The 20,423-nt window shown below is 37.1% G+C and overlaps 1 protein-coding gene across 2 annotated transcripts in view; it reads right to left on the bottom strand.

Moving 5' to 3' along the window:
* The window catches only part of LOC109035997 (uncharacterized), a 120,761-nt gene continuing 100,338 nt past the window's right edge, over positions 1–20,423 (bottom strand). For both annotated transcript variants that reach the window (XM_072305730.1, XM_019049886.2), the window contains 2 exons: positions 8,567–8,752; positions 1–4,759 (listed from right to left, as the gene is read on the bottom strand). In XM_072305730.1, coding sequence (XP_072161831.1) covers positions 4,694–4,759; positions 8,567–8,752 — 252 coding nt within the window. In that variant the 3' untranslated portion in view covers positions 1–4,693. The remainder of the gene's footprint in view (positions 4,760–8,566; positions 8,753–20,423) is intronic.

Below are 20,423 nucleotides of genomic sequence, written 5' to 3' on the forward strand. Positions count from 1 at the left end.
TGCATGAAAAAAATGTACATTTTCTACATAAAATCACACAACAGTTGTGTTGCATATACTTTTATCATATACAAAACGTACTATCCAAATATGGCATCATATCGGTGCTGGATCAGATTATTACTGTAACATTTGAGCTCTGAAGGGTCACACAAGCCGCTTACGAAATCTAGAATCTTATTATCATTTCCAGAGAATACATATTTTGACCTATGTGTATTTAGAACTTGATTTTCTGATGAAATTGTCTTATTCCGAGCTATATTGTATTGCAGATTTTTTTCTTATTTTGATAAGTCATAAAGAATGTCAACTTACACTAGGCGCGACATGACGGCCTCGTAATGCTGACATACTGCAGCTGTAAAGTCCTGCAGCGTTCTATTAAGATATTAAGTAAGAAATGGGACGATGAGATTTTTTACGATGGTTATCTTCATGAAGACGCTTTCTTCTGCACGTGTGGATCTTCTGATTTTGATGATGAAACTATCTAGAAGGAAGTATGCCCATTTTGGAGTATTTTACACTGGATTGAAGGATTTTTATTTTCTGGGTTTCTCTCTTTTACCTCATATATTCCGCTACGCCAGGTAAATCTCAAAGAAATTAGTGTCAGTGACAAAGAAAGACATCTGCAGATGAAGAAATACACAAATTGGCCCCCGTCATCTAGATAACTTCACTATTGAAATAAAAAAATCAGGAAGTACAGAAACAGCATAAAGCTTTATTTAATTCCTGCTTTATGGATTTTAGCCAGAGAGGCTGTTGACTATTGTAAGCACTGATAGACCATTGAAAACTGTAAGTAAGTATGTTCTTCCCGATTTATGTTTTAGTCTTTTGGAACAGATTTTCTTAAAGTCTAATTTTAAAAAATTCATTTGAAAATAGACTCATCAATCGTGATGATATTATCATAAATATGTACAAAAATATAATACCGTATTTACATTAAATGTATTCCCTCCCTAAAATGAGGACATTTGAAATCTATAATAAAAAGATAAAATAAATACAAAGTAAGATTTTTAATTTTCTTAAATATGATAAAACTGAGCACTTACTTATTTTTTTCTTTTTTGTAAAATTGACCCTCCTTGATCAGGGTGTTAATTTGTTGTTGTAGTTGGGTTTTTTTCACAGTCATTTTTTTTCTGGCGAATTAGAGTAATTTTAGATAATTGGACATTAGAGGCACACAATTAAGAGGAAGGGTTGAGGAATTTCACTGCCTTGTGGATTTTAATGCTTAGAAAGTAGAGTAAAACAACTATTATTTCCTTAAATCAGTAAGCTGATCCATTTTTGTTCTTAATACATTTTAGAGGAACCAACTCGCGTTCTAAAACTATCCATTGTACCCAAATTTTGAGCTGTGCTAATGACGAAAGCGGTGTTTTATGACACACAGCAAACTCTGAATATATTATTTTCTATTTAGTTTCTTATACATTTTTGCCTCTTTATTTTCGTTTCCTCAACAAATTTTCGATGACTGTTTTATGAAGCTGTTACATTGTAGAATATTATTGGTCGACACCAACATAAAATCATTGATAAGCGTGTGATAACAAAGGAGGATCAATTGTACAAAATATCACGTAATTTTTATCAAATTTTAAAGTACGCAAACCACACACCTATAGTTTTAATTTTTATCGTTAAAACCTGGCAAGAATAATGCAAGTTTTGAGAGCATCACGATGGGATCGTGGAATTTAATAACGCAAATTTTTGGATGAGCTTGAAAGTAAATACTCACAATTATCTCGTAGGTAGATACGTCCATTTTGGAACGATCGACACCACAATCTATGTAATTTTACTGATTAATAAATAAAGGACGATTCGGAAATATTTGGAAAAGTTTCGAAAACTTATATATTGTCACTATTCTTGCCGGGGTGAAGAGAGCTCAATGCAACCGTAGAGTTGTAGGAAAAAAGGAAAACTACATGGTGAGATTTTAAAACATTCAGGGAATCTCACCGCTATGCATTATCACTAAACTGTTCTTGATGTTAGAGTGATATTTATTCTCGAATACTCAATCCTCGAGAAATTTGAGGACCAAAATTTGCAGAGTTTAAAGCGCACCGATATGTTAGGTTTCATAAATATTTGCTAAATTGGAAGAAGTTCAGAAGTTCGTAAAAATGAACCTAGGGAAATTTTAGAAAGTTAAGTTATCAAGTTAATTTGAATAGACGAACCTTACTCTAAATTTTGATTAATGCCCCTCTTCATCACTTTCAAAATCAAAAGGCTCGCATTTTCCCAAGTATAAGGCACGGCACTCATTTTCCTTCGTTAAAACATTTTATCGCACCAGTATGTCTACGAGTTCCAAGACTGGCTGTGTAAATGTAAACATTATTTTACCTACTAAATTAATATTAATGTACTATCTACTTAAATATCAAATTTTCTAACTATGCAACAAGGTCTCCAACCTAGTGAATGCATTTTTTTTTCTTCACATTCAGTAGGTGCTTGAGAATGCGAGTTTGACAGTTTGACCCTTGGTCTACCTCGGACTACTCTTTCTCTCATTATCATTCAATTGGTGTCATTTTCAATGATCTAAAAGACAAGGTTTGAATTTAAATATGTTGGAGTATGTTTTGTTGGATTGAACAAGTCGATTTTCACACGTGGTGCATTTTTTTCTTCTTTTGTCTATTTGTTATGCATTATTGATTTATGAATTCAACATGAAGTTCAAAACTCGTACCTCAATAAAATGCTCAACTGATAAAGATCCTGAAATATTTTTGTTTCAGCTCAAACTCAAAGTGCTATCGAAGTCGATTTTCAAAATTTTTGCGAATACTGCCTTCTATCGCGAAATGAATTTTTTTCACCTTGTCCATTGGCTCATTGAATTTTTGAATGAAGCGAAGTGTCTGCAAGTTCAGATTTGGGAACAATTCCCTGATATGCGAGGTTAGGAATAAACTTAAGAGGAAATCGTCTTAATGAGAGTAAAAGACAAAAGAGAGAAAGAGAAAACGTAAAAGTCCAATTGTTGCCTTTAGAGGAACCTCGATACTATATGAGGTAATTTATATCATTTTTGGTAACTAATGCTTAGGAAATAAACGGTAAATTTTACCTGCAGATAATTATTTATAACAGCCCAGGAGTTTTTATCTTTTGTCTGAAAGGAATAATTTGCATGTTAAAAAGGACATACGTAGATTTCTCCAACATATGTTTTTGCCCATATCATCCTCATCATGTTAATTAAATGAATCGTTGTTCCTTTTCTGAAGAGCGTTTAGCTCTATATGAGGATGACTAAAATAATTTTAAAAGGTAATTGATAAGGAGTGAAACTAGCCAAATGTTTGTTTTTCTTTCTTAATGAAACAAAAAATTATCTGTTAATCACCCGTGAAAGTTTTTTGGGCCATTTTCTTGAGGTGTTGTTTCAAGAATAGTTGAAATCCAAGCTTCGATTTCGAAGTATGACGTTACGTGTGTGACATCTTGAAAACGTTACGTTACTTAATTGACGCGGAAACTCACCAACATCTTAAAAAGCATCCTTGTTTATTGGTGTATAAGAGAGTCCCTGAAACTTAGGAGTATATTTTTGCACCTTTGGAATTTCTCTCTAAGTTTGTCTAATGGTGAAGATTGAAAACTTTGCCCAAATTTCCTGAAAGCTGATCGTAGTTGACGAAGCTACAAGTTATAGAAGAAAATTCCATAGTGTTTGCATTCAAAGTAGACCGGTGCTTTTGATACAATTTTTTCGGTTAAAATTGGGAACTTGCCGGTATATTTTACACGAGGAATTTTCAGCTCAAGAGACGATATTAGACGTCAGAAATTTGAGTATGATGATCTTATTCTCATCACCTTTTCTCATCCTATAAATGATTCTTCCAGGAATCTTCGTGAGTTTTTGCGAGAAATACATTAACTGGAAGATGCAATCCAGGATTTCTATGTTTGCATTTTTAAAATTGCGGCGTATGATTAAAACAACGCAAATTGTAGAGCTGTTTTGATTGGGTCCACCTCACTTTGTTGATCTTTCCAAGTGCTTTTATCTACCCGACTCCTTCTTAAACGCGGAATCTACGTATTAAAATGTATTATGTTCATAGGTACAATGTAATTCTTTCACTGTGAATATTTAGTTTTGGGAAATTTTGAAAAAAAAGGTCTCGTATTCCTTTATCTACTCGAATATGCCATTAAAAAGGTAAGCGTTGATATTTGAAACTTTGAGACGAATAATGTCTCACCATGCCTCCTGTCTAGGGTGTGTTTTTATGGACACACAAAAAATTATTCACCTGAGCAAGATGTGAATTTTTAGATGCGGAGCCACATTTTTTTGATGAAGTAAAATCGGTACCTAGTGGTATAATTATTTGGAATTTTGCAAGCAAAGCATATTAAAACACATGCAGTTTTGCAGAATTTCTAATGTGTCGATTTTTTTCCAGATTTTTGAACGTGTGTCTCCACAGCTGTATTAGTCATCGTGGTTTTACTGATTTGCCCATCCATGAGAGTGGCCTCTCATTATTTTCCAGGAACATGCGCGGAGGGGTGATATCCAAAGCAGGATGCCGAACGAAGGTAGATTATGATAGGGAGCCGGAAAATCGGGGTTTGCAGATGAACGTGAGGGGCTCCAAAGAAACTCCAAATGGGTTCCATTCCGAGCTTAGATGATAGATGTGATGAGTCTGGCCTTGAAGTTGACGATCCTTTCACTGGTTTGAGCCAATCGCTGTAATGAGATGAAACATGAATTAATCGTAAGCTTAGTAGCAATTAAAGACATTGAAATATTTCTTTTAAATAAGCTAAAATTCTGACAAAAATCAATAAATTCATAACAATGAAATAAATTCTATACCGACAACAACGATAGCTTCTCATAAGTTGGATCGCATTTAGCAAAAAGGAACCAGCGCAATTATAGTGTTCTAAAAATGTTGCTTCTTCATAACTATCTAAAAAATCTCCCAGAATGCTAATACTTTTTGCCTCCGACCAACAATTGTTAATTTTAAAGGGAAATAATTATAAAATTTTTAATACAGTGCATAATTATATTAAGTATTTTTAAAAGAAAAAAAGAAATTGCACGATTTTGAAAACGCCGTAATCGCGCTAGACCTGGGTCCACCTCACCTTTTGCTTTTCTTCTAAACTAAAACTCCACCCATTGGAAATCCGGCAAGGTACTTTTCCCTCAATTTCTTTACTAATAAGCATTTTAGTAATTTTGTCTTACTTTCTTTTTTTCCTCGTATACTATAAATCTTACAGTTGGACTGCATTTTGCAATTCGGACTGTAATTTCTGCCTCATCTGTAAAAACACGTACGTGCATAAGGAAACTGATGGTACATACGTTGTTTCTAAACTGAGTTAGACATTATAGTTCCTAATTGCAAGATGTAGTCCAGTTATCCTTCAATACTTGTTCTTTTTTTTTGTATCAAACACTGCAACCTAACAGCAGAGGTTTTACCAGAGGCGGATCCAGTAATTTTGCAACACCGGATTTCCTCCATTTAAACCTATGTTGAATAATCGATTCTTGTCGGAATACCTGGCCCCTCAAAGAGTCGATATGTCGCAGGCAAATAGTGAAATCAGGCATTTTGCCAAATGCCTAGGCAAATAGCTAAATTTTGAGTGCCAACAAAATTTCGTGAATTTATGGCGAAGAGCTCACGAGTTTTCAATATTTGTGGAAAAATATCTCATCAAACCTACAAACTCTTTTTGTCTCTTCCTCTTAAATTGCTTCTCATATTTTTTAATGTTGAAATCCTAAAAATACTGTATTCTTTACTTTTCGGAAATTTAAAGTGCGGAACCCTGCAAATGGTTCCTTTTGGTGAGGAAATAACGGGGAAAAAATGAAAATGAAGAAAAAAAATTTTTAAATGGCGCCTCAAAGAGCCTAAAGTTGCGAGCGTGGCGTGCGAAGTCGCGTTTTTTCCGTCATTTCGCGAATTTTTTTCTCCCCTTTTAAATGTTGCTACGGCTTTGAAATTTTCTAAAATGGCACATTATTTAGTGTACTTTACGAGAAAAATCACAAAATTTACCGCGCCACTTTTAAAATGCCCCCTTTCCCCCTCCAAAGTTGCCACATCGTGCGATTTCGTCGACTGTTCGTAACATTCTCCCAGCACGGTTTGCCGGAACGAGTTTAATTTTTTTGAAGAGTCAATAGCAAAAATTCTTCAGATTCTAGAAGTAGAGTGTCTACAGAGTCATCTAAGCCAAAAAGAAAACGATTCTGTTCAGCTGCTGGAAAACAAAGTCGATTTAAAGGTATATCGGGGCTGACATAGGAAAATTACCGGTGTAAAGTTCCGTTCTATTATTGAAAAGAAACGTCCTTCATACTTAAAATGCCTGAAGGTTTCTCAGATATTGTTGTTTAAAGTACTCGAACACTAATACCACCAACTTCAGGCATATCGTAAATGTTGGTGGCCTAAAACTACCCCCAGAGCTGAAGATTGCTTAAATTTTAATTCCATGAAGCTCTCCAAAAAATGACCGGTTTTTTGGGCAGTCAATTAGGCCGCCGAACGGAGTTTGAAATGGAAGCTTAAAATGACCTTAAGCTCACAGAAAAATTTCAAGATAAGGTAAGGACGGAGACAAGGAACAGTTTTCGAGTTATCGGGTTACTTGGGGGGGGGGGGGGGGGCAGGGGGGCCAATGGGACAAAAATCCAATCTAATATTTGCTGTTATCTTGTTAAAATGATGCTGCCATGGGCTTCTCATCGTTTTGCAAATGTGTTCAACATATCGATACTTCATTATTTTAACACGTATAATTGAAATTCTATGTCAAGGAGTCGATGTTTTGATTCGTTATATCGATTTTACACTAAAAATCGGTGGTTTTCCGGGATTCAAATTCGCTATCATCGATTTACGTAAGAGATAGTAATCCGTATGAGATCAGAAAAATCGTAACCCGGTAACTCGGAAACCGTTCCTACGCTCATCTTGAAATTTTTCTGTGAGCTTAAGGTCATTTTAAGCTTCCATTTCAAACTCCGTTCGGCGGCCTAATTGACTGCCCAAAAAACCGGTCATTTTTTGGAGAGCTTCATGGAATTAAAATTTAAGCACTCTTCAGCTCTGAGGGGTAGTTTTAGGCCACCAAAATTTACGATATGCCTGAAGTTGGTGGTATTACTATTCGAGTACTTTAAACAACAATATCTGAGAAACCTTCAGGCATTTTAAGTATGAAGGACGTTTCTTTTCAATAATAGAACGGAACTTTACACCGGTAATTTTCCTATGTCAGCCCCGATATACCTTTAAATCGACTTTAACTGGTGAAAAAAAAACCTCTTGAACCAATGCCGCATTGCATTGACTTAAGAGTGCAGTTTCTTGTCGCCGGATTTAAGAGTCCTGAATTCTTGTTTCAAGCGGATATTGCATTGATTCATGCGGATTTTGCATTGAAACAAGAGTCCAGACTCTTAAATCCGGCGACAAGAAACGGTGCAGTTTCTTGTTGCCGGATTGTCTTGAACCAAGAGGTATTTTTTTTACCAGTTTTGTTTTCCAGCAGCTAAACAGAATCGTTTTATTTTTGGCTTAGATGACTCGGTAGACACTCTACTTCTAGAATCTGAAGAATTTTTGCTATTGACTCTTCAAAAAATTTAAACTCGTTCCGGCAAACCGTGCTGGGAGAATGTTACGAACAATCGACGAAATCGCACGATGAGGCAACTTTGGAGGGGGAAAGGGGGCATTTTAAAAGTGGCGCGGTAAATTTGGTTATTTTTCTCGTAAAGAACTCTAAAGAATGTGCTACTTCAGAAAATTTCAAAGCCGTGGGAACAATTCAAAGGTAGAAAAAAGACACACCGTGCGGGGAGATTGTTAGGGAAAATCGCACGATGGGGCCACTTTGGAGGGAGAGAGGGGGCATTTTAAAAGTGGCGTGGTAAATTTTGTGATTTTTCTCGTAAAGTACACTAAATAATGTGCCATTTTAGAAAATTTCAAAGCCGTAGCAACATTTAAAAGGGGAGAAAAAAATTCGCGAAATGACGGAAAAACGCGACTTCGCACGCCACGCTCGCAACTTTAGGCTCTTTGAGGCGCCATTTAAAAATTTTTTTTCTTCATTTTCATTTTTTCCCCGTTATTTCCTCACCAAAAGGAACCATTTGCAGGGTTCCGCACTTTAAATTTCCGAAAAGTAGCGAAAATTTCAAGGGCCACCTAGCTGTCTACTCAGGAGCCAAAAATCGTTTGAAATACTATTTTGTGATGCAAATTTTTACTGAGAATTTTTTCTCTCGGGGTTAATTAATTATTTTGTCTAAAATTAGGAAAAGAAGCAGAATTTCAATCTTAGCTAGAATATTTGACTATTTGCCTAGGCATTTGACAAAATGCCTGATTTGACTTTTTGCCTGCGACAGATACATTTCCATAGGTTTAAATGGTGAAGGAACAATGTTGCGGATTTGCGTTATCATTGCGTGGATCATTGACTGAGGTGTTTGCCCTTGAGAAAGGTGTCTTACCAGAATGAGGTCCTGGATGAGGTTGGCGATGCCCCTGTTGGCGATGACGAAGAGCCTGGTCAGGGGTCCGGGGACGCCGGCGCTGTAACCGTCCTCTTTCGGCACCGATTGGGCTGCGCTTCCCGAGTCCAGCGGCGCGTTCTCCTGTTCGTCCTTGTCCTGAGTCGTTCCACTACCCGCTACTAACTGTTAACAAAACACAAAGCATGGATTATTAGTAAGCTCCACTCATATCTGAGTACTTCATGGGCCGTACACCCCCTTTCCGCACATGGGATCGAGTCAATAGGAGAAGTCGGACATAATCTGGAAACTTTGAAAGCGTATCCTTTCAAAAATACGAAACAAAAAAGTTTGAGGGTGGTTTCATTGGGTTTTTTTGTGAAATTTCCTTTCAGAAACACCCCTTGAAATTGAATTTATGACGAAATAAACAACAAAAATTTGAAATTTTGGCCATAAGTTCCTTGTCTGACCTCTTCTATCAGCTCGCTCCACTGTGCTCCGCCACGCAGCCTAACCCTAGAGAGTCCTTCGTGCCCTCTACAAGCCCCAGATACAAAGAGAGACTCTCATTGATGCCTTAGTAATAGTGGAAGCTTATATTCTTTTCAGGATTCCAACGTTCAACTCTGCCGTGCAACGCAAAAACGCCGTAAACGCCATTTTACACTTTTTGGAAACAACGTATCATAGCAGAAAAATATGTGTACCCTGGAACAATATTTTTACGGACTTTTTCCGCAAATATTATCAAAAACTTAACCTGAAAGTTTGAGGTGCATGGGTGAAAACGTCTTTATTTCATAAAGTGTTAAGTTCCAAAAAACGCGGGAAAATCTTGATGGATTTACGGCGTTCTTGCTTAGCACGGAAGAACTGTTGACCTAACTATATTAGGTGGATGCTGAACCCTCTATGGCGTAGCTTCACAAATTCGCAACAACGTATTTTTGTTTTAAAAATTCAATATTTCCTCTGTGGCATGATTTTGCAAATTTTTATTAGGTTTTTCTATTTTGAAAAACTAATTCCCAAAAATTTTCAATTTTGAAAAAAAAAATGGCTCTCTGTTTCATGTGGAAACTACAAAATAAATAAATGCCCTCCAAAATTTGAGATCCAAGATTGATTCGTGCCATACGGGGTTTTGACACCGTTTGAATACTTCGTTCCACACGCAAACTGAAGTTTGGTAAACTTGCTTGGCACGTGAAGTCATTCGAAGATCATCATCTACCTAGCAGGCAAGATGACTGTTGCTCCCATATACTCGTCCATAAGGAAGTATTAAATCCCCGGTATTAAGTGTTTCATCCTGTTACCAAGAGGCGCCTCTTTTTGTTTCTGGTCGGCGCCGTGAATTATTTTAAAAAGAACCGGCTTATCCAGGGGCGATCTTCTATTGAGGGCCGCAAAAATCATGATTGTTGTGCCGGTAGATTTTTAGAACAAAGTGTGACAAAAAATGAAAATTTACACCTTTTAAATTGGAAAATGTACAAGTTTATCATGTAATATACAGAAATTTGGGTCATATTTTCAAAATCTAAATAGAGCCGGCTCATCTCAGGACTATCCATCAATGGCAGCTTAAAATAATGGAAATCGGTCCAGCAGAACGATAGAACGAACTTAGGAAAAAAGTGAACATTTTAGGGGGTCAGAGAGCTTAAGAAAACGCTTTAAGCGCGATATTCCGTCCCTTGGAGTGCTAAGTATATGCTAACTCCTAAGACATTAAAAAAGAAATATTATTTTTGGGGGGATGGGGGGGGGGAGGAATTTTTCCTTGAGAAGACTTCCATTCTATTTGCGAAAAGTAGATGAAAGATCCAAAATTTTGATTTAAAAAATCACGTTTCTAGGTGAATGGAAGGCCTGACCAATATTAAGAAATCTCAAAAAATTCAACGCAAATTAACTAAAATATAGTCATCACGACACAAAGCACACTATCAGGAAAATTTCACGACTTCTTTAAAAAAAAGAATCATTCCAAAAGTTCAATGCACAAACAACGAAAGGTTAATCCATGCGGAAACCCAACAAATCCAAAATAGAGTTTCCTCATAAATTCTGAAAATATTTCATGAGGGGATACCGGTAAAATAATTTTGCTGATAAATCAAACAATTTTGAGTCCCGAGCGAGATAAACTATTACTTTTAAAGGTTTTTTTTTCTGAAAACCATTTTTTTTTTCAAACGGCAAATCATACCACCCAAATTTTGGTCGGTTTGCTAATTTTGGGCGTTTTTTGCATCAGCACGTCTTGAAAACAAAATTGCAAGAAGCGGTGGTGGTAACTCAATTTTGAGCTTATCTACAAGAGCGTCTCTTTTTACCCTGTGAATGGTCACTCTTAGAGAATAAAATTGGAACCGGGTCAATAATTTTAGAAAAAAATGACTTTAAAAGGAAGGTTTTAATTCAAATTGTATATGCATTTTATGTATATGTGTATTGCATATGCATTGTATATGTGTTGTATTGTATGTATGTATAATTGTATCGAATTGTATTTGTAGGAATGAAATATTGAGTGAATGAATGAGTGTTGTTTTGATGGCAGTTATTATGAGACAGTTGTGTAATTAGGTATTGGTGGTTGTGCATGGTCAAACGGAGCCACAGAACGTCGCCCCGTGGACGTAACGACCTATCTCAATTTCCAGGTGAGCCTTGTCCCACATATAAACCCATGTATTCTGGGGCTCATGCGCGATTCGAGTTACGCTGTTACATCAGTGGAGCCACAGAGGAGTCGGCCCGGACGACGCGACGCACAGACGTTTCGTTATGGAATTTCGAGAATAAGGAAAAAAGGCGAAAATGCACGCCAACATATGGCAACTAGCTTTTGACTAACAACCCATATTATGTTCTGGAAAAAAGAGGACTCGCGTTATTTCAAAACAAACGTATCTCTTGATTTCTACAACGGTGATACGCCGCTGTTGACGTCATAAAAGGAGTCATGTAATATGGCGTTTTCAATGGGGCGCAAATGGTGAGAAATTCCTAAAATTAGAATTGACGGGAAAAATGTCCAAGTCCAGTTATACTTCAAGTAGATTTCATTTCGCAACTAGGAACTATAATTTCTGGTTAATTTTGGAAACAACATGAGTGCTATCTAGATAGGTGGTTCTAGGATGAGCCAGAAATATCAGCTCCTCATTGCAAAATGTAGTCCAAACGAAGGCACCAATGGCTGTCATCACAATGGCGTGAAACAGTATTTGAAAATTAAATGCGTCGATTTTCGTCGATTCAATCATCCAAACGGTTTCTGATAGCATAGTCTTTCGGATGATTGGTGGCACTTTCACGAAGAACGGAGGATTTTAGCGGTAAAATTTACTATTCAGACGCTACTGGGTCCATTTTCAAAAACACTCCATTTTTGCACTTAGAGCACACGGAAAGAGAGGTAGGGATTAAGACCCAACTTGGGCATTTCCAGTTAATTGCGGTGTTACCCCAATAAAGTTGATTACATACCCAAATGTTGCGGTACCTACAACCCCAACTTGAGTTGCGGTGCTAACCCCTAATTGAGTTGCGGTACTGCCACAATCAATTGGAAATGTCCATATCGTCCAACAAATTGGGTCTTATCGCAATTTTGAAGGGTAACCCCTAACACCTTTTTTCCGTGTGACACGGCAGAAATGACATTCCATTTGGTCCATTCGTTCGCGTTCTCTCTTACTTTCATTCCAATGGCGCACTCCAAGTAGCAGTGATCGTGATACGTTGCGATTCGATCGATTGACGTATCACACTTTAATAGGCGTCGATTTATTGCAATATTATCGGATAAAAAATGCGATTTCATCACACAAATTTGCGATCAAATCGCCATTTTATCGACTGCGATCTTCCGTGATATTATCGAACGAAAAATCGTGATAAATCGAGATAAAATTCCGATTTTATCGAACGCGATTATATAGACATGAAATCGCGACAAGGTCGAGGGTAATCGCTCGGATGTTGATGATCCTATCGATTTTATCACCAAAAAATCGTAAAAACATCGGTTAATTTAAAAATAGCGATTTTTCCGTCGAAAAATGCTATTCGAGGGATGCCGTTTTTTTCCAATCAAATCAGAAGTCGATTTATCGCAATATTCTCGGATAAAAAATTACGATTTCATCACATACATTCGCAATCAAATAGCCATTTTATCGACTGTAATCTGCCGCAATACCATCGAACAAAAAATCGTAATAAATCGAGATAAAATTCCGATTTTATCGAAAGCGATTTTATAGACATGAAATTGCGACAAGGTCGAGGGCAATCGCTCGGATATTGACGATCCTAGCGATTTCATCGCCAAAAAATCGTAAAAAAATCGCAATTTTTCCGTCGAAAAATGCTACTCGAGAGTTGTCGTTTTTTTCCAATCGAACCCGCGTCCAGTTCCGTTGTACGCCGATCGACCGTCCCCCTCGACGAGTGGCGAGGGGGGGGGGGGGGTATTGCAGCATGTGCAACGGGTGCTCGAGTGCCGTGAGCTGCGCCGCGCCGCGACGCGACGCGCGTCGGTCAAGAGAAAGTGATATCAACAGAGTTACGTTACGCCGCGCTACTGCCCTCCTGGGCAACATCCTCCTAACTCCTATATCAAAGCCCCTGTAGATATGCGGTTTTTGCTTAGCGCGCCACGCTACGGGCTACGCCTGCCTACTATACTGCCGTGCTAAGGAAGAACGCCGTATGAGCCTTCAGGCGTTGCCAAGTTTTCTTCCATAAAAACCGAATTTAACGAGGAAATTATGAATATTTTTTTCCAAAAATTTTAGACAATTTTCTTCGCACTTTAATCTAGAATCTCAGAAAATTTCAAAGAAAAATGTGCGTGATTTTCGTCAAAAAAACGTGTTTTATCGAGGGAAATTTGGCAACGCTCGGATGTTGATACGGCGTTTTTCCTTAGCACGGCAGCACTCGAGAGAGGGTTTGTGCTACCGCGTCGGAGCCAGAGCCGGGGCAACCGATCTAAACGGAGATGACCCCCGAACCAACCAACGGAGACGCACTCGGATGAAAATGACGTATTGCTGCCAAACGGAACTATGTGCATTAAGACATGGGCCCTGCGGCCCATGAGAATATATGCATAACAGGGCTCACGTCATATTGCGCATCGTTCCGTTCGGCAGAAATACGTCCAAAAGTCAGTAGGATGCTGTCGTGCTACGGCAAAACGTCGTATGAGAAATCGAATTTTGCCAAATTTGCTTTCAGAAAATATTTATCTTTGAAGGAAGTTATGTATATTTTTTCTTGGAATTTTCAGGTGTTTCAGATAAAACAGAACAAAATTCTCTGAAAAATCGGAAGAAAAATAACCATAAATTTTCCAGAATATCCGTGATTTGTCGAAGGAGTTCTGACAACGTCTCAAGGCTCATACGACGTTCTTCTTTAGCATGGCAGAATGGATCAGTCGCGCTTGTCACAATATGAGCCTATTGCAAGCTTCAGCTAGAGAAAAAAGATGAGTTGTTTCTTACAAAAATTGTTTTAAAAATCACGATGATCGCGTTAAGAAAGTCTCAAGAACACTCCTAACTTTACAATCTGCGTAAGATATATGCGTTTTTTCGAGTTTCCCGCCTCAAAACTGATACAGGCGATTATTTCGTAAGAGGAAGCCGTTCCATCCAACTCTTATGCACCAGGATGCCAGCAATATCCAACACATCTGACGCTACCGCGGAAGCGTGAGGTATGTTGAATGGTGACCATGGCCTTTATTAACGCAAGAAAAATGTAAATGTAAACACGTCGGTTGATAACATCCCGTGTCGTCACGTGTGTTTTAATTGGCGGGTTGACGTCGGCCATGTTGAATATTGCGTAGCATTCTAGTGCGCAAGAATTGAATTGAAAGACGAAATACGAAATGTTCACCTGTGCCGAAGTATCGTTTTTGAAGCGAGAAGCTTAACAGAACAACGCTTCTTTTTGCTCCACCTGAAGTTCGCAAGAGGACCATTGTGTGCCGCTTGTCTAAGCGCATATTAGCAAAAATGAATAGAATGTGTTCATACGGGCGATCTAGGTAAAAGCGTAGTATTCGTACAGAATTTTCAGATGGATTTGTGTTGTTCTGAATTTTCGGCAGGATAGAATGTGGAACGCGACGGCTGGTTTGCGGGATGCCCACGGCGACTTCAACGCGCGGGTACGAAAATCGACCATCAGTACGAGATGCGAATTCGGCAGAATGACACGTGCTCTCCAATCAAAATTTCACGTGCAAAACCCTCCACGCAGCAAAAATTAATGAATTCTACTCCCAACTAAGATATTTTACGTTTTCCGATGCGTAAATTCAAATCCCCCTTCATGAAAAAAAAAAGTCTACGTGAGTCAAATCGCGCACCTAGCGTTTCCGCAAAGGTCTCTGCGTATGAAAATATGACAACCTTGATCTAGGTGATCACCGAAAACCGTCTCAGTGCGATTTGGTTAAAGTAGACGATTGTTTTTCTCGTGAGCGGGGCATTCAAATTTCCCGGGACCGGATTTGATTTCAGTAATTCTCGTTGCGCGAATCGTGTTCTACGTGAAATTTTTCTAATGCTTGAATTACTCTACTAGTCCATTGTACTTTGAGTAGAAAATTTTTTTTCAGCAAGAGTTTGTCCAGTATTTTTGGGATGCCACGGTACAAATTCAAAATGCAGGAAACGCATTTGAATGACGCGTTTGATAAGTATATTCTTGTTTTACGTACGAAATAATTAGGCTCGGTGGTTTACATTTGAATAAAGGAAGTACACTTAGACTCTTGGCGGCGGATTACTCGAACGAACAATAAATTCAGTGGATTGAGGACGTCCTAAAAAGTACGAGTGTGTTCAGAACCGGTACCCGCTGTCCAGTCAACCAGTTTGTGATGACGTCACTTAATGCACGTAACTACGGTTGTCGCGTGTTGTACGTATACTTCGGATCTTTTATAGCTTTTGTAATGCTTTTATTTAAATTGTCCACACGTAAGTATCTTCCTTGGTAAGCGGTTCACCCTAATTCACTGGCAGATTCTCTTTAGATGTCACAATCATCTTTAAACATATCGACCGCGCGTTATTAGTTCGTTAAGACGGATCTTCTGCAGTATTTCCAAAAACGATTCGATATTAAAGCGGTCTGCTCATAGTTCCTGAATCTTCAGGAATTCTTTTTTGGAGGATCTATAAAGTTTAAAGCGTGTTACGGGGCGTCAGTTATTAATCTACATCATATTATTTGGGAATATTTTGAAATGACACAAAAGTATTCCGATGGAATATAGTGTGAATACTTGTGATTAGTTTTCTTTCGATTTACGATAAAAATTTTGAATTATTTCGAAGTTGCATACGTCTGTTTACATACTATACTTGCGTCGCACATGTCTATTTTGTGGCCCTAGTATGATGTGACCTTTGGAAATATTTTATTTTTTATCTCTTTATATTTTCTTCTTCCACTGACAACCAGGGCACAGATCTGTATTTCAAGCTCTAAAGCATCAAGTATGTAAAAATGATGAACAAAAATAATAGATTCGTCTAAGTACTATCCCCCCCTTTTATTTTGTTTTTGAAAGTTTCAAAAATTAGTTTTTATCAGTTGACTGATCGACAACCGAATCGTTCTTGTACGCATATTATTGCGACAAGAAGAAGTTTGATTATTTGCACTTATGAAATATTTTGTTGGCACAGAAAATTAATCCGAATGTTTTGAGAAGGTATCCTTTCAATTCTATGTTGGTAGAATTTTTCTATCGAAAACAGAGTCAATGCGTTACGCATGTCGACGCATCCTAGCATTAAACTATGAGTTCCTTTCATGTCACAAACAGTTCAAAGATCAGTTGTAATCAGAACTTAAATTCTTGCAATTACTTAATTAATTGTTGTACACAGAAGTGCTGATCCCAGGAAGAAAGCATAAACAATGTTTGTTAAAGTCTAGTACACATGACACTTGAAAAAAAAAACAGGAACATGAGTAACAAGGCACATACGAGCAATGAAAGAACAATATCCCAATAAAATGAAATTGTTACCAAGCTATAGCAGTATCAATGCAGCCACTTAAATAAGGTCGTAATGCTCAAGTGAAAATATCATACAAATATACAGCTCATTCTATTACAAGTGAAATATGCAAGTACTTAGAATGAATGAAAGGGGAAAAAATCAAAATAGGTACATACAATTTTATGGAATTAAATAGAGACATTTAATTGGAAATAGTGCATTTTGCGTAATATTAATAACATTGAAATTAAAATGGAAGGAAGAAGGCTTGTCTTCATACGCATGTTTCTTCCTTAATAGTTCAGTAGATGCAAATCTACCAGACGAACGTGGTATCAACACCAGTTTACATAAACGCAGTATGTTGTAACATTTTGATAACACGCCCTGGGTGATAGTTTCAAGTGTTGAATTTTTTACTTATTAACTATTAGTTGTTTTCATTTTTATCTGTCTAACTTTTTCATTGTGATTTTTCCATGTTTTCACGGTAATCGGTATGTACATTCACTGAATTAATATACAAAAAAAAACATGCGTGTAAAGGCAAGACTTCATTATTTTATTTTATTTTAATCTTAAAAACACTTACCCAGTAAATGAGCTCAAATCTTTAAGAATAGAAAACGGTGTATTGAGCTATGTTAAATTCGTAAAACGGAGCATTTCGAGGATAGTTAAACACAGAAAATGCAAATCCTCATTTGAATCTCTATTTTATTTACTTAAAGTGAATGGCAACTCGGCAAAATTGTTTCTCTTCCATTTAAAGCTATTAAAAATATCAATTTCAGGTGATGTATGCTGCCTCACTCAGAATCGATTGTTTTACATACATTCAAATGGAGGCAAAACAGTGTTGCCAACTTTCAATAATCGCCACTAGGCATTACCTCATTGCTTGAAATTTGCACGGAAAAGTATTTTAACAAAGAAAGGAAAACACAATAGATAGTTTTCAAATGAAAATGTAAAGTATGGTGGAATGTTTGCACTGTTACAAACTAAGATATGCATCGGCAATTCTAAAGAGTCGGTTACACTGTTTTTTTCCACTTAAATTAATCATAAATATCGACAGTAGCGATTATTTTCTATTCAATTAAATGAACAATATCCAGAACTGTCGACTAGGGATACGCGATTCCTATAAGTGTAGCAATGCATCGATGTGCTATTAAGAAGTCTGAATGACTTTAAGAGGACATATTTGAATGTTATTCTAATTAAAAGTAAAGAAAATGGTCTGAGCTGAAATAAAAGTTAAATTTTTCTACAAAGTTTTTGTCGATTCATTTCTTGTCCATTACTTCGTCTTTGCAAGCTGTACATGAATACAATCTGTAACTTAGAAATGATACCTCGAAAATCTAAGTTTAAATGTTGAGTTTTTCCAACCGATGACGAAAACATTTGTTCAAATTTCACTCCTTTTTTCCAGTCTTGCATGAATTAAGGAAAAAAATAAATCTAATACGGCATACTTAGCCTATAAGACAATGGTACATGCATGCAGCCTAGCCTGTCTTGCCCATATTTACCCTGGAGAACTGACAAAACTTCCCGCTTCAACCGGTTATTGCTGTGAAACTTTGTTCTCATTTTTCCAAAATACTTCAGAAATCAAACATCATTTGAAAAAAAATTTCAAATTTTATACATCTCCGTTTCCTTTTATCGATGATTTTTTTATTGATTTTTTTTCTTTTTAAAATTACCGGTCTGATTCAAGTCTTACATGTCCCAATTCGAAAAAAAATAAAACCATTTACACCCTCTTACAAATTAAGAAAAGTACTTACAAACATTCCATTTTATTTACAAGTATTTCCATCTCTTAAAACTATAATTATATATTCGCTTATAAGAAAGCTGACAAAAGACATGATCAAATACGCTAAGATGCTAGATGCTATTTTAAAAATAGTAATAAATTTCATACAAAAGTCAGAGTAAAGCTTAAAGCGTACGGAAGGCATCTTCAACCCATTTTAACAATAATATATACTGTAAATAATTTCAGAATTATTGCCGCTGGTTTTATTTTGATGCTTCACCGGATATATATGAGTGACGCGAACACCATGATTGTATTGATAATATTATCCTTTCCCTCAACAAAATTTTTCCATACAGAAAAGAAAGGAAGTATAGCACTGAATGACAACCAAATCTTTCCCCCACTTGCTTGGTCGACTAAATCGTTGATTAAACTCGGCACTTTGTCAAAGCTGCGATAGGTATGTAATTATCACAAAATTCTTTCTACAACGATTAGTAATCGGTATTTAAAATGTTTATTTAATACTCAAAGTATCAATGATTTGATTGTATTTAATGTTGATGATGATGAAAGGCACCATTCGATACTGTCAAAATGGGTCAAAAAGACGTCGAACAAAAGTGGGTATATACAGAACTATATTTATACAAGGCAAAAGCTTATAGGATATATGTAAAACATTCGTTTTCAGCCGCAGTGGCCTTTGATGCTTCATAGATGCCGCAGAGAGTCATCCTTTGGGTACTTAAGCATAGGAAAATAATACTCTCACGTTTCAATTGAAGTTTGCAAATGTGATTTTACGAGGCTATTTTAAGAATTCTGCTAGCACCATAAACATGTTGGGATCAAAGAAAATTAGTATTAGTATGACAAAAATTCCTTCCTTGTTTTACGAACTTATTGATGGGACCTATACCGGATGAAATCGATAAAAAGTACCGGCTCGCTTCTTTACTTATTATCGAAGTAGAATTCGACCATAAAATTGATTTTTTTTTACCCGAAAAAAGGGCTAAATAAATGGAGATCGGAATTTTATCAACATTTTTTTCATTCGAAAAATAAAATTCTAAAACGAATTGTTTAATGTCGTTGCTTGTCTTATCGATAGTTGGGCTACGGTGCTTCCTACACATTATATGTATAGAAAATTTTAATTGCTGAGAGAAAGTAAAACTATCTTCATAAGTTATATCAAAACTTAGCATAGCCCAGGCAGAAGCAACTGCTCTCTCATTGGCTGAGTACCTCCCTCTATCCTCGCGAGGAAAGTTAGAATTTCGTCTCTGGGGGTATGCAACCCACAATGCTCGATGCCTTTTCACTTCATTTGGGGACGCAATCCGCAATACTTAATGTCCCTTCAATTTTTAAGGGGACGTCACCCACAGTACTACAGTCCCTTAATGTCTAAGGAAACGCAACCCGTCAAACGGAATGCCCCTACACTGCCGTGCTAAGGAAAAACGCCGTATGAACATTTGAGAGTTACCAAATTTCTCCGGATGAATCATGTATTTTTGAGGAAAATTATGCATATTTTTCCTTAAAATTTTCAAATATTTTAGATTAAATTGCGTACAAAATTGTCTGAAAAATTTGAAAAATAATATCGGGAATTTTCCCCAGGAAATTTGGTTTTTATCGGAGGAAATTTGGCAACTCTCGAATGTTAGGGCGTTTTTTCTTCACGTTGGTGCCCTGTCATGGGGAAAACGAATGTTTTACAAATCTGATTTTTGCCGTGCGTCACGATGCGAGCGAGCTGCCGAGCGTCAGTTGAACTACATTTTGCAACGAGGAACTACTATTTCTCGCTCGTCGATAAAATCACCTATCCGAAGGAAGAAGCTGAGGGGGCAGGCGTTGTTTGGAGGATAAGGGAGAAATATTAGCTCCTCGTTGTGAAATACGGTCCAGTTAGTAATCGTAGTGAAAAGTAATCCAAGTGATGGGGTAATTACCGAACGGCTTTGCGGCGGCGTGGGGGTTTGCCCCGATTGTGAAGGGT

This window comes from Bemisia tabaci, unplaced genomic scaffold (genome assembly GCF_918797505.1).
Source record: "Bemisia tabaci unplaced genomic scaffold, PGI_BMITA_v3".
NCBI classification, from domain to species: domain Eukaryota; kingdom Metazoa; phylum Arthropoda; class Insecta; order Hemiptera; family Aleyrodidae; genus Bemisia; species Bemisia tabaci.